Genomic DNA, 13,002 nt, shown 5'->3' on the forward strand with positions numbered 1-13,002 from the left:
GGAAATTGGTCAGAATGACTAAGGAAGCATCTGCTCTCCATCTGCTTTTCTAGATCAGTGACTCAGTCTGGTCTGGGAACAGGATTGACCTACTGTTGTAGAATGTCTCCTGCACACATCCCTCTGGGGTTCGGGTGAAATTTTTTGGCTTGGCCTGTGTTGGTCTCTCTCCCTTAAGGGCATCACAGTTTCTCGCATGCATGCCATATTTCTGTGAACACTGCCCTGTTGGATTCTAGGATTTTCTCTGACTCTTGCTGTTTCATGTACCCTTTCACAGGGAAGTCCTGGTTCTCGTGGTCTCCCTGGAGCTGATGGCAGAGCCGGTGTTATGGTAAGCTGTCCATTCCTCACTCCCAGGGAGAGAATTCGGTGGGTGTGTCCCCCGCCTGAGCACCCTTCTCTCCCCCTTCTGTTGAACAGGGCCCTCCTGGCCCCCGTGGTGCTACTGGCCCTGCTGGTGTCCGAGGCCCCAATGGAGATGCTGGTCGCCCTGGAGAGCCCGGCCTCATGGGACCCCGAGTAAGTTTCAGAAAGATTCTGAGTGAGTCACACCTGGCACCGTTTCCTTTTTTAAAGGGATGATTAATATCAGAAGACGACAATAGAAAAATCATCAAACATAAATCTGCTAGTAGATTTGCTGATGGTTGCCTTTTTAACGTAACTTTATCAACACCCAGAGATACTTTTACGAATTTGGTTAGCTCGTAAATTTCTTATTTACTGCTCGATACAATGGCCAGGAGGTTTTGGAAAAATAGATTGATTTTAATATATCCAAATTAGGTTGGTTCTCCTATCAGCATGAATCTTGTATCTCAATTTGTGAGTTTTATATAAGGTGTTCATGAAACGTATTAGGACTATACATTATCAGTGTATTAGATTCATAAGTGAAATCATTTTTCCAGCAATCACAAAATGCTGTAATGTATTCAGCATCACACTAGCCACAGAGAAATGACCTTTAGATTCGTAGACACTCTAATCCATAGCAATAGAGTGATTTTTTTGCCTCCATTATCTCTTATGGATGAATATCATCTGTAATTGTACCATAAACAAGTAATAAAGACACCAAATATAGCAATAAAAAATCCACTTTGAAAATTGCTGACTAAAAGTATTTGTTTTTCTGTTATGAGGTAAATAACATGATACGTTTTGCCCCTATAGTATGGTGCTTAACACTTTCTTGAGATATCTGTAAATGAATCACTTGCACTAAAATCCAATAAAAGGAAAGGCATAAAAGATAGAAAGAAGAAAGATTTCAGAGCTCTTTCCATACCTTCCAGTGATTTACCCTAGGCAACAAACAAGAAGCCAGGGGGAAAATGCTTTTGTGAGATTTTAATGAATTGGAGCCTTGAGTATGTGCGTTAAAGTGCCAACATGAAAGCATCCTCATTTATTTTATAGGGTTTTCCTGGTGCCCCTGGAAATGTTGGCCCAGCTGGCAAAGAAGGTCCCATGGTAAGAACTGCTCATTTTCCATTATATTTTCAAGGACACTTATTGCACCCTTATCAAGTCTATTCTGTGGCTTCTTTATACATGAACACACAGAAAATAAATATCAGCCACATACATCATCTGGGAATGCAAAGTAATAGATTGTAATTATGGAGTCCAAATGAACGCAGGACTGAAAGGAGAGAAGGAAAGAGAAAAACATGGCAGGGAAAATTGAAGAGGGTGACAGGGGTACGGGAAGGGAGGGGAAAGCAGGAATGGTGTACATATGAGATTGACTTGGCCGTGTGTGTACTGACATCCTATTTAGAAAAGGAAAATAGATTCATAATTTATTGACACTTTATACCAGGAAGCTGTTTGCATTCAGAAAATGATTCTGTTGCATCCCATGGCAGCATCACAAGTTTGAGGTTGTGAGGCCCTGTTGATGCCGAATGAACTTTAAATAAACTCTGCTTTCAGGGCCTCCCTGGCATTGATGGCCGGCCTGGACCAATTGGCCCAGCTGGAGCAAGAGGAGAGCCTGGCAACATCGGATTCCCTGGCCCCAAAGGCCCCACTGTAAGAACGCCACACTCTCTTCTCCCTCGGCACTTCTTTGCCACATTTCACCAAAACTCTATTTTCTCTCCTGCCCTCAGTCCACTCTACCTCAAGGGGGTCAGGGGGAGGTCCCTTTCAACACAAGAAAACAGCAAGCCACTTACCACATTAATAATTGATCTCCAATATGTCACTGCACACCTGATGGAAACCTATCTCCTGAGTCTATGCCTCTGCAAACACAGGTGGACCTTATTGTACTTGGACTTGCAAGAAGATGGATCACGCCCCAGCTAACAGAATTCAAAGACTAGGAACCTTAGAAAACAATCAAGCAAGAAATTAACATTTCAAAATTATCATGGTTAATTTGACATTAAATGTTGTACTTTTTTCATGTTTGTTATAGGGTGATCCAGGCAAAAATGGTGATAAAGGTCATGCTGGTCTTGCCGGTGCTCGGGTAGGTGCCAACTTCTGCCTGTAGCTGCCCACATAGTACCCGCTTAGGAAACACACATCCTTTGAGGCCACCTGATATAATTCTGGCATTTTCTTTTCAAAATGGCATCCCCAAGGATCCTTTTACCATCAAAAAATGTCTTTTTTTTTTTTTAACTGCACTTACAAAGCAGTGAGCTGTAATGAATCAGAATGTATACTAGGTCAAAAATACTTATGGATGCACTTGATTTTTATTTATTTTATGGTTAAAGAGCTATGCATATGCTAGTAGCATTCTCTGGCCTTCATAAATTGCCCTCCATCCGTGGACTTCCCACAAGCCATTTCAAAAGTTAGTACTTGGGCAGGGGACCCACGATGAGTCATTCTAAGATGATAAGCTTTGAAGAAGTAATGCGTGAGGCTTTGAGGCTTCTTAAACTGTCTCACTGGTAATTCTGAGCCTCTCTGTGAAACTTTCCAGGGTGCTCCAGGTCCTGACGGAAACAATGGTGCTCAGGGACCCCCTGGACCACAAGTGAGTATTTCTTCCATTCTTGTTCTTTGCTGCCCTACAACAAATCCAGTCCTGCAAAATGACCATCTCATTTTTCCAGTCCAAGAGTTCTATAGGTAGACAGCAGTGGTGGCATACACCTCTATTCATGCTATCTTGCCTATCACTTTCAGGGTGTCCAAGGTGGAAAAGGTGAACAGGGTCCCGCTGGTCCTCCAGGCTTCCAGGTAAGTCAATTAAAACATACAGAATACTGCCTCTGGTCAGACTATCCAGCTACAAATCACCATAGCACTCGCCCCACCACACAGAACCTGATTTCAGAACTGTAAAGTTAAATGAAAATTCACCTTTTCAAGGCAAACTTTCGTGTAATGCTGTAATAACACGCAATAGTTGGTGATCATGTCGCTATCAGTATCCAGAAAAACCCAATTATTAGCATCCTGTGAATGTGCCGCAAGATTGAGATTTGTGGCTTGTTTGTTTGTTTTTTCCTAGGGTCTGCCTGGCCCTGCAGGTACAGCTGGTGAAGTTGGCAAACCAGGAGAAAGGGTGAGTAAAACAAGTGCTAGTAGACTTACCTGAAGTTGGGACTTTTCCCCCTTGTAATGCCCTCCTGCAGTGCGATTATAATAGGCAAAAAGAACCTTCTTATTTCACATGTTAATGATAGTGTTCTGCCTACCTGGGTACTTTGGAGAGACTAAACCAATTTACTCATTTTTGTTGGAATAATGAATCCTTCGTTTTAAAGACTGAATGAAACACTGCATTATGGAAGTAAAATGTACCAATGAACATTCCATTTAATAGCCTTACTTTTTGTATTGTTCATGATAACGTTAACATGCAAATTATTTCCTTTCCCATAGCAAAAAAGTAAATGCGCTGATTTTCCATCAAACTAGACCCTGAAAAATTGCGTTTAATATTTTTCTTGGCATTCAGACATGACACTGCTAGCCACAATCAGGGCATGAATTCTGAGTCATTTTCTCTGGTAATTGTGATGAATGTGCCTCAATTCAGTTACATTCTGTGGCCTGGTCTCCTTTGTCAACAGTGGGGCACATTAAGGAGACAGCTGGTCAGTAATAAAGGAGATACACTTGGGTATACAATTAACTAGGTAATGTGCAGAATATGATCATTTCTATTAAGAAAGCAGTCTGTTATATAACTAAAAATAAGCAATGTCTGATACTGTTCATCATTATTTATCATATCAAATGAGATAGTCTGTTTTGTCATTTTTTTAAAAGCAATAAACTAAGTAATGGAAAGCTTAAATTTGTTGGTACCAGCTTCTAGCATAGAAGTATCTTTGATATCAGTGGAATTCTCACTTTTTGTACCTGTCCGTATACAACAAATTTCTCTTATTCCTAATAGCCCTGTACTTGTACACTCAGGGAGGTAGAGCTTCGTGGCTTTATGCCGCTATGTTGAAATTACCTAAATATAATCATAAGTGGATTTCAAGAACATACGTACACTTCATGATTTATTTATTATCATGTTTTGCCTAGGGTCTCCCTGGTGAATTTGGTCTCCCTGGTCCTGCTGGCCCAAGAGTAAGTGTTATTTAATTAACTTTCATAAACTTCTGGTGATGTGTTTGTAAAACAAGTAGTGCTTTCTTTTGAAAGCTATTGATGACCTTGCAATAGGTTCTGAGACTCTTCTGTAGTTAAACATAATCTGTAGAGAATGTTTGATTTGTAAATTAAATCGAAAATTTTAATTTAATTATTCGTATTTCTTAGCCAAAAACCACAGTTATAACAAACATAAATGAGCTAATATATGTATTATATTCAGTAACTTATATATACAAGTATGATATATTTATGACAAACAAGAAAAAGTAATGTCTTACTAAGATTTGAAGTCAGTTTTTGCAATGCATGTTGATGCTCAAACTCTAATGCCGAAATCATGAATCTGCTCTTATAAAAAAAAATAAATAGATTTGGTTTGTCTGTAGTCATTGGAAAAACTGGAATGATCACTTTGCCCCACAAGTATCCTATTATATGGTCAGTTACCAAATTTAGTATCATAAAACCATAGTTATAAAAAAGGTCTTTGAAACAGGTGCAATGTGGACTGTGTACATGTTAAATATTCTGGGCCATGGAATACCACCATGTTATGGTGATATTTACATACAATTGAGAGATATTTAGAAAGGTAGGTAGACACATGCACACACACACACACACATATATACATATACATCCTGTTAATATTATAATTGTTACATCACTATTGCATAAGGTTATAAAAAGGGAGCATAGACATGACAATATCTCATCTTATTTACACCTAGCATTGCTCTTCATTTAAAATGGCACAGTCTTTCCCAATGAATACCAAGCATAACTGATGTCTGTTTTTATCTGTGGACCTATTACAAAAAAAAAAAAAAAAAAAAAAAAAAAAAAAGAATGACTTCCAAAGGTTGAATGTTGTACTCTAGAAGAAAAACATTCCGGGGTTACAGCCACAAAACACTAAAGCTGAATGAGACTTTAGAGATTATCTCATCCCATTCGTTCATTTTACTACCAGAGAAATTAAGGAAAAATAACTATAATTTGTTAATGGACCAGGATTCAAAAGCTAAAAATCTATGAACTCTGATGTGAAAAATGGTATCTCTGAAAGTGCTGAACAGTGCAACACTTATATTTGTCTTTTCTTTTCTTTTCTCTTCTTTTCTTTTCTTTTCTTTTCTTTTCTTTTTTCTTTTCTTTTTTTTTAACAGGGGGAGCGTGGGCCCCCTGGTGAAAGTGGTGCTGCTGGTCCTTCTGGTCCTATTGGAAGCCGAGGTCCTTCTGGACCCCCTGGGCCTGATGGAAACAAGGTAAAATTTTGTGTCCCATATTGCTGCTTGGGCCCACTATATTCTAGAGTAGCTAGATCATTCACAATAGTAAATGAATTGTTTTTCAGAGTTTTTATTTCCAATTCTGTGTTGATTTCCATCACAGCAAATGACAATCTGATTCTAGCGGGCCTGAATTATTCCAAAAGAAGGGAAATCCCAGTGTTCTACATACGTAAATGAGTTAGTATGGGTTTACTCTTGTCTCACCAAACTGTTTGTACTTTGGGTTGTTTGGGTTTTTTTGTTTTTTTTTTTAGTTTTATTTTGAGAGAGAGAGTGCGCATGCAAACTGGAGAGAGAGAATCCTAAGCAGGCTCCATGCCGTCAGTGCGGAGCCTGACGTGGGGCTTGATCTCACGAACCATGAGATCATGACCTGAGCCGAAATCAAGAGTCAGACACTTACCCGACTGAGCCACCCAGGCGCCCCTCTACTTTGATTTTAATCTAGAAACATCATATAATTTTGGACAGTGTTTTTAGAGAACAAAGTTTCACCTTCTTACCATGCTACTTCAGAGAGTAAAATTTCAAAAGGTAGTCTAAATTTTAATAACAGAAGAGGTAAAAATTAAGGGGCCAATATATTCATCCCCAAAACATAAGCCTGGCAACTTGTATTTCAAAACAGAATCTGTGGTTTAGATTTTAAAATAGATAGAATTACACACTTCTGAAAAACAGATGAACCACAATAAAGAAAGGCAACTCATATTACTCCTGATTTCTACCTTTAAGGGGAAAAAAATGTAAGGATTAGCTGCAAAAAGCTATTTTGGTATGTGGAAGGATATTGGAAAAAATAAAAAGGAAAGAGGGAGAGAGGAAACAAGAAAGAAAATATGGTTTGGTGAGGTAGTACTTCCAAAGACTTTTATCTTAGAAGTTAGTCGATAGGTTTTAAGTATGTGGAATTGTAGGGTTTTTATATAAAGTGGAAGCTATAGTTCCTGCTCTTAAGGAGATTAAAATGTAAACATCTCCCCAGTTGATGAGGTTTCTTTCCCTATTTCCTGTGTGGGCTGAGAGACTTATCCTTGAAAAATGTTTGTGGGCAAACATTTTTCACTCTCTGCATCCTATTGTCCTGCCCTCTTCTTCTCTATGCCTGCCTGCCTGAAGAGGACTAGGAGCGGGTTATAGAAAAATCACAGCCACCCACTCCCACTTCTCTTCTCTTTAGCCACGGTGTCATTAATAGCATCTCCCTCTGTTAGATTCTCCCTCCTTTCAACAGCCCTCCTTTGTGTCTCTAAACTGGCAAGAATGCTATCTATTAAATGTTTAAATTGGAATCCTTCAAGAGTTCGAGTCTTCATTTTCTTCTTTTGCCACTGAAATAATTGATTTCACATGTGTTTGATTCAAGGGTGAACCTGGTGTGCTTGGTGCTCCAGGCACTGCTGGTCCATCTGGTCCCAGTGGACTCCCAGGAGAGAGGGGTGCTGCCGGCATACCTGGAGGCAAGGGAGAAAAGGTACCCTCTCAGTGTTGGACCCTAAGACATGTTGTTGATGAACTCTAGCAAAGAAGGCTGCACAGGGTTGCCCAGTTTTTTACAATTCTTGGTAGGTGGTCTGGTAGCATTTTGATATCTATCAATACGCATTTCCCTCTGCCACCTAGCACCTACGCATTTCTAAACTCACTAATCTGGCAAAATTCCTTGCTACCATGGAATTTCACGCAAACAGATGGTGTTGAGTAATACATGAGGCTCATTTTAATGCCACTAACAATAATGCCTCATCCTGCCCTAATTAATGGGAAGAAGCTATATTGAACAGCTGTCAACCGTGCTGCTGCATTAGTTATGCCATAAGAGTGATCAGACACTGAAGCCCATTGTGATGTTGCCTTATAATTCTGTCCACATGAATTTGTACCTTGCTTGATTATGCTTCAGGAGGGTGTATGGAAATTAGAAAAGAATATTTAACAATAATCTGGAGAGGGCCTTGAATTATTTTTTCCTTAATTTTTTTTCCTCATTCAACATTCTATAGAATAGTAGGGAATCAAGACATTATTAAAAATGTAAGCGACTGAAGGTATAAACACTTCAGGTTAATTTTGCTTCAAAAATTTGGTTGGAAAACGAAAAGCTACTCTTGCTTTATACTTTCAGGGTGAAACTGGTCTCAGAGGTGAAATTGGTAACCCAGGCAGAGATGGTGCCCGTGTGAGTAGAATTTTGTTTGTTTGTTTGTGCTTAGATTGGTATTTTGTTTTATTTTATTTTTACATTTCACTCGATTTGAGGTCGGCAGTTTTCCAAAATAGAACTGACAGAAGTATCCAGGTTTAGTGAAAGAGTATTCCTTTCCTTCCTGGATCTCTGAATAGTAATATCATTTTACATGTCCCCAAAGAAAGATTCAACAGAACTTATCCCTTTGAAAATCAAAACGTGAATTTCTTAACTTCCTTAGTGTTAACTATACGAAGTACAAACTATAAACCAAAAGCTCTAGGTTAAATAGAATTTCAAGTGACTGTTCAAATTATTATAGGGCTTTAGAAAAACAAAACAAAACAAAACGATAACTCTTACATTTTAAAAAGCCAAAACCTCTAACAAGGTCCCATTTATTCAAATGTATGTCCTAAGAATTTATCACCTGAAGAGCAGTCCCAACGATTACCTGTTACTGCCCTGGTGATGCCAAAGATAATCCCGTAAAGGTATAATAACCCTACCAGAGCATTGGCAACATGGTTCTTCCAGGCTGTCAGCTACCTCGGTCCTTCTTCTCACCTCCCTCAGAGCTGATAACTCACTCTGGCACATTGATAATGGTCCTTTCTCTGAGTCACACAGTCCTAGTGGTCTCAAACAAGGCTACTCATTTGCTGCTCTCTAGGGAATTTGACAAGAGCAAAGAGTTCAGATCTCCCCAATTCCTAACCTGCCCCTGACTGACACATTTCTATAACCTTTATCACTGGGGTACTTTCCTCCTGAGAGCCGCTTCTAATAGTTTTGATAATTAGAACTGAAATGCATCAAAAGCCTTCTCGATGTCCATCCAGAGTGTGCGGTGAAAGTGTTCAGTCACTGTATAAGCACAGCAAGGGGGAATGGCAAGGGTCACTTTTGAAACTGGGGGTGTTATTAATAAGACTCATTTCCTTTTGGTATTAGGGTGCTCCTGGTGCTGTAGGTGCACCTGGTCCTGCTGGAGCCACTGGTGACCGGGTAAGCACACATTTTCACGGAGTTGCAACTCTCTGAGCCAACAGCAGTATCTAAAATTTCCTGCCTGCCCCAGCCCCAGGGAGCCCCAGCAATTCATTTTTATGACTTGGTATAAAGCCTACTTATTTAAAAACCTATCTGTTGTGATGGGGCAGCAGGAAACAAATGCTGTGTGTTTAAAGTTCTCTTTCCCTTCGTATAGATGTGCTAGCTGTCTGATCTATACTTTAATCCCTATCATTTGTTTTAAAGACTTTCCCTGTTGCCCATTAACAATATCCTAATGCACTGAGCCTTCTCAAAGCCTTCAATTGTAAAAAATCAATAAAATACATAGTGTGCCCATTTCACATCGAACAGTCTACTTAAAATAGACCTTATTTATTGTATTGCACAGATTGCAGCAAATAGATCAGCTCAGTGTCCATCTAAAAATTAAAATGTCCTCCTCCTAGTATTGTGGGCACTGATTTATAGTGTTTTTGCAAGTGTATGACCAATACCACTTCAGCCCCCAAAATGAATACAACAGTAAGCACAGTAAGAATCCATTTTATTTTACTGTCTGAGATGAGCATTAGTTTTCTCTTCTGATGTGACTGCAAACCCTGACAAGAGCCCATTGTCTACCGCTGTTCCCTCCCCCCCACCTCCTCTTTGAGCACATTAACGAGTTCATCTTTGGTTCCATTAAAGGGTGAAGCTGGTCCTGCCGGTCCTGCTGGTCCTGCTGGTCCTCGTGGTAGCCCTGTAAGTAGAAACCTGGGTCATTTTGGACACTCATCACCTTTAGACATGAACGAATCTAATACTGCTACGAAATTCTTCAATCCCTTCTCCCACCTAGGGTGAACGTGGTGAGGTTGGTCCCGCTGGCCCCAACGGATTTGCTGGTCCTGCTGTGAGTATCACATAATGACGGTTAACCCCAAAACATCCCAAACTGGCAAGTAGAGTGAGCTGGAATGCCTGAACTCCAACTATTCCTTTCTAACAGGGTGCTGCTGGTCAACCTGGTGCTAAAGGAGAGAGAGGAACCAAAGGGCCCAAGGGTGAAAATGGCCCCGTTGGTCCCACGGGCCCTGTTGGATCTGCTGGCCCATCCGTAAGTTGAATTCATTGGTGGTCAACACAGCCTGTGTAGTTACCCTTGAAATCTTATCATTCAACCTATATCAATCAAGTGCCTACTGTAACTACACCAGGAATGTAAGAGTTAGCATTTGCATACTGCTTTATAATTTATAGAAATTTCATAAATATTGTCTCATCTTACTTCTTTGGTAACCCCATGAGGGTGGTAACACTGAAAAAAGGACATTTATCTTATGACACAGATTATCATTTTTGATTTCGGGATTTGCTTCTAATAGATATAGGAATGATACCTTTGAATAAAAAAGCAACATGTAGAAGAACTCTTTTGTGATTTGACCCCATCTTTTTTTGTCAATTTCCATTTAGGGTCCAAATGGTCCCCCTGGTCCTGCTGGCAGTCGTGGTGATGGTGGCCCTCCTGTGAGTATTTATAATGGAAGACATTTCTTTCTTTAGAATCTATGAAAACCTTGAAACTTTGGAGATTTTTGGTTAATTTTGGACTATAATAAGGAGACTCTTGAAATTCAAGTTAACTTTATCTGAAGATATTCTGGTGTTGAAGTGATAGTCAGGCCAAGGGATATTAACTTAATCCCAACTGGAGCTCAGTGTAGTGTATGTTGCTACCCCTCACCTGAGGCAATAACCAAAGTTAATGCCAGGTTGTTGAATTGTGAAATGGGTAAAAATATTTCTCTTTATCCTTTTGACGATGCTCCCCTTCTCCTGCCTGACCATGCCCTTTCTCTTGGCACCCAGTGCTGTTATGCAGACTCCTTAAAGACCCAGACCTCCCAAGGAATGAACTGCACTGACTCCTTCCTGCTCTTGCTGGACAGCAATTAATACTCATGGTCTTTTGTTGTACCTTCCTGTGTAAACAAAATTACTTATCCAGTGTCCACTTCTTTTGCACCCAGCCAAGTGGTTAAGACATTTATTAACGTATGCACATCAGTGTGTAATAATGGCATGGTGTCTTCTTGTTCTTAAAACCATCAGGTTACATACTAGCATTTCAAAAAGGACCATCAGAGCCTTAATGCAAAATATGGATGTTGCAATTGGGGCACGCTGGTCGGAAAGCTGTGTAGAGATGGAAGGTCTTTGGGGTTCTTGTTTTTTTTTAAATTTTTTTTTTTACCGTTTTTATTTATTTTTGAGACAGAGAGAGACAGAGCATGAATGGGGGAGGGGCAGAGAGAGAGGGAGACACAGAATCGGAAGCAGGCTCCAGGCTCTGAGCCATCAGCCCAGAGCCCGACGCAGGGCTCGAACTCACGGACCGCGAGATCGTGACCTGAGCTGAAGTCGGACGCTTAACCGACTGAGCCACCCAGGCACCCCCTTTTTTCTTTTTTTTTTTAATTTTTTTGGGGGGGTTCTTGTTAAATAATACCCTATATGAGGGTGCCACCACCTACTCCTTAGTCTATCTGTGGTCATGTGTATTGAGGAATTGTCAGAGGAGAAGTTTCCATCTTACATCCCTAGAGCTGCCATTGATTGTGGAATTTTAATGTGCTTGGTTCTTAGGGTGCTACTGGTTTCCCTGGTGCTGCTGGACGGACTGGTCCTCCTGGACCCTCTGTAAGTAAATCACTTCAAAATGTGTCATTTAGCCAAACAACCTTGCCTCTAATAGGAAATTGGTAAGAAACTCTCTAGAAACACGCTACTAATATTTTGCTATTACTTTCCTGGCCTGAAATCAGTTTTCCTGAACCATTAAGGCAAAATCATCACAAATTATATTTTATAATATTGGCTTAAGAGGCTTTTATTCATGTGAACACAAGTCCCTTTTTAGGGGCACGGTCTCTTCGTTAAAAATAAAAAAAAAACAGAACAGTTTTAGTCACATATCAGATATTTCTATATCTAATTACCCTTTATGGCCAACATTCTGCCTCCGTTGTTAAGGTATAATTGTTCCAGAATTTAAAGGTGGTTTGGCCTCTAATTTAATTCTGATTCAGACTCTCCTGTCAGGACTCAAGAGAATTTAATTAATTACCAAGGATTAAGTCTTCCGGTTAAGGTTTCAGGGAAAAAAATCACAAAGATGTTGATTTCTTGGAATCCTTTTACAGGTTCATAACAGAAAAATCTTCATTCCCTGTAGGCATTTAATTAAACCTAGTTGAGAGCATATGTGATTCCTCAATTATGAACAAAATTCCAGTATTGTCTTTCTTCAAAAAGAAATGAGCAGAGTCCTCCAAAACCCAAAGTCCCATTCATTGACGACTAACTCTTCTAACTCTACATAGTTCTGATTCCAATATGCCAGGATCCTGGTAGCACAGCATTGCTGTTCCTCGCCAACATTTGCCATAGCCTCTGCTTCAGTTATTCATTTTGCCATAACCTTCGGAGAAAGGATGGGAGCTGCTTCTCTCCATAAGAAAGACTATTACAAACCCTAAACATGTCCCCCAAATGGTCAGGGTATCATCCTGTTGCTTCACACTGTTTGCATCTTAATATCTGGAACCTCAGCTGCTCTCTCCCAGGTCTGTGATGATTAACTGAGGATAAATAACCTTGCCATTTGCTCACAGGGTATCACTGGCCCTCCTGGTCCCCCTGGTGCTGCTGGTAAAGAAGGACTTCGTGGGCCTCGGGGTGACCAAGGTCCAGTTGGCCGAACAGGGGAAACAGGTGCATCTGGTCCCCCTGGCTTTGCTGGTGAGAAGGGTCCCTCTGGAGAGCCTGGAACTGCTGTAAGTGATTTCAAGCTTCTCTTTCTTAATACCTTGTGTTGAATTAAAATAAAGCCTTACACAGATCTTCAAGTGGCATATATTTGTTGATGAG

At 40.2% G+C, this 13,002-nt stretch overlaps 1 protein-coding gene across 1 annotated transcript in view; it reads left to right on the top strand.

Annotated features, from left to right (window-relative positions):
* Window positions 1–13,002, top strand: part of COL1A2 (collagen type I alpha 2 chain) — a 36,154-nt gene that overhangs the window by 15,995 nt on the left and 7,157 nt on the right. Inside the window, exons 22-40 of the mRNA XM_003982764.6 lie at window positions 281–334; window positions 424–522; window positions 1,426–1,479; window positions 1,945–2,043; window positions 2,435–2,488; window positions 2,954–3,007; window positions 3,160–3,213; window positions 3,488–3,541; window positions 4,519–4,563; window positions 5,760–5,858; window positions 7,252–7,359; window positions 8,011–8,064; window positions 9,028–9,081; window positions 9,778–9,831; window positions 9,929–9,982; window positions 10,079–10,186; window positions 10,546–10,599; window positions 11,719–11,772; window positions 12,747–12,908. Of these exons, the coding sequence (XP_003982813.1) occupies window positions 281–334; window positions 424–522; window positions 1,426–1,479; window positions 1,945–2,043; window positions 2,435–2,488; window positions 2,954–3,007; window positions 3,160–3,213; window positions 3,488–3,541; window positions 4,519–4,563; window positions 5,760–5,858; window positions 7,252–7,359; window positions 8,011–8,064; window positions 9,028–9,081; window positions 9,778–9,831; window positions 9,929–9,982; window positions 10,079–10,186; window positions 10,546–10,599; window positions 11,719–11,772; window positions 12,747–12,908 (1,368 nt within the window). The remainder of the gene's footprint in view (window positions 1–280; window positions 335–423; window positions 523–1,425; window positions 1,480–1,944; window positions 2,044–2,434; window positions 2,489–2,953; window positions 3,008–3,159; window positions 3,214–3,487; window positions 3,542–4,518; window positions 4,564–5,759; window positions 5,859–7,251; window positions 7,360–8,010; window positions 8,065–9,027; window positions 9,082–9,777; window positions 9,832–9,928; window positions 9,983–10,078; window positions 10,187–10,545; window positions 10,600–11,718; window positions 11,773–12,746; window positions 12,909–13,002) is intronic.

This window comes from Felis catus, chromosome A2 (genome assembly GCF_018350175.1).
Source record: "Felis catus isolate Fca126 chromosome A2, F.catus_Fca126_mat1.0, whole genome shotgun sequence".
Taxonomy (NCBI): domain Eukaryota; kingdom Metazoa; phylum Chordata; class Mammalia; order Carnivora; family Felidae; genus Felis; species Felis catus.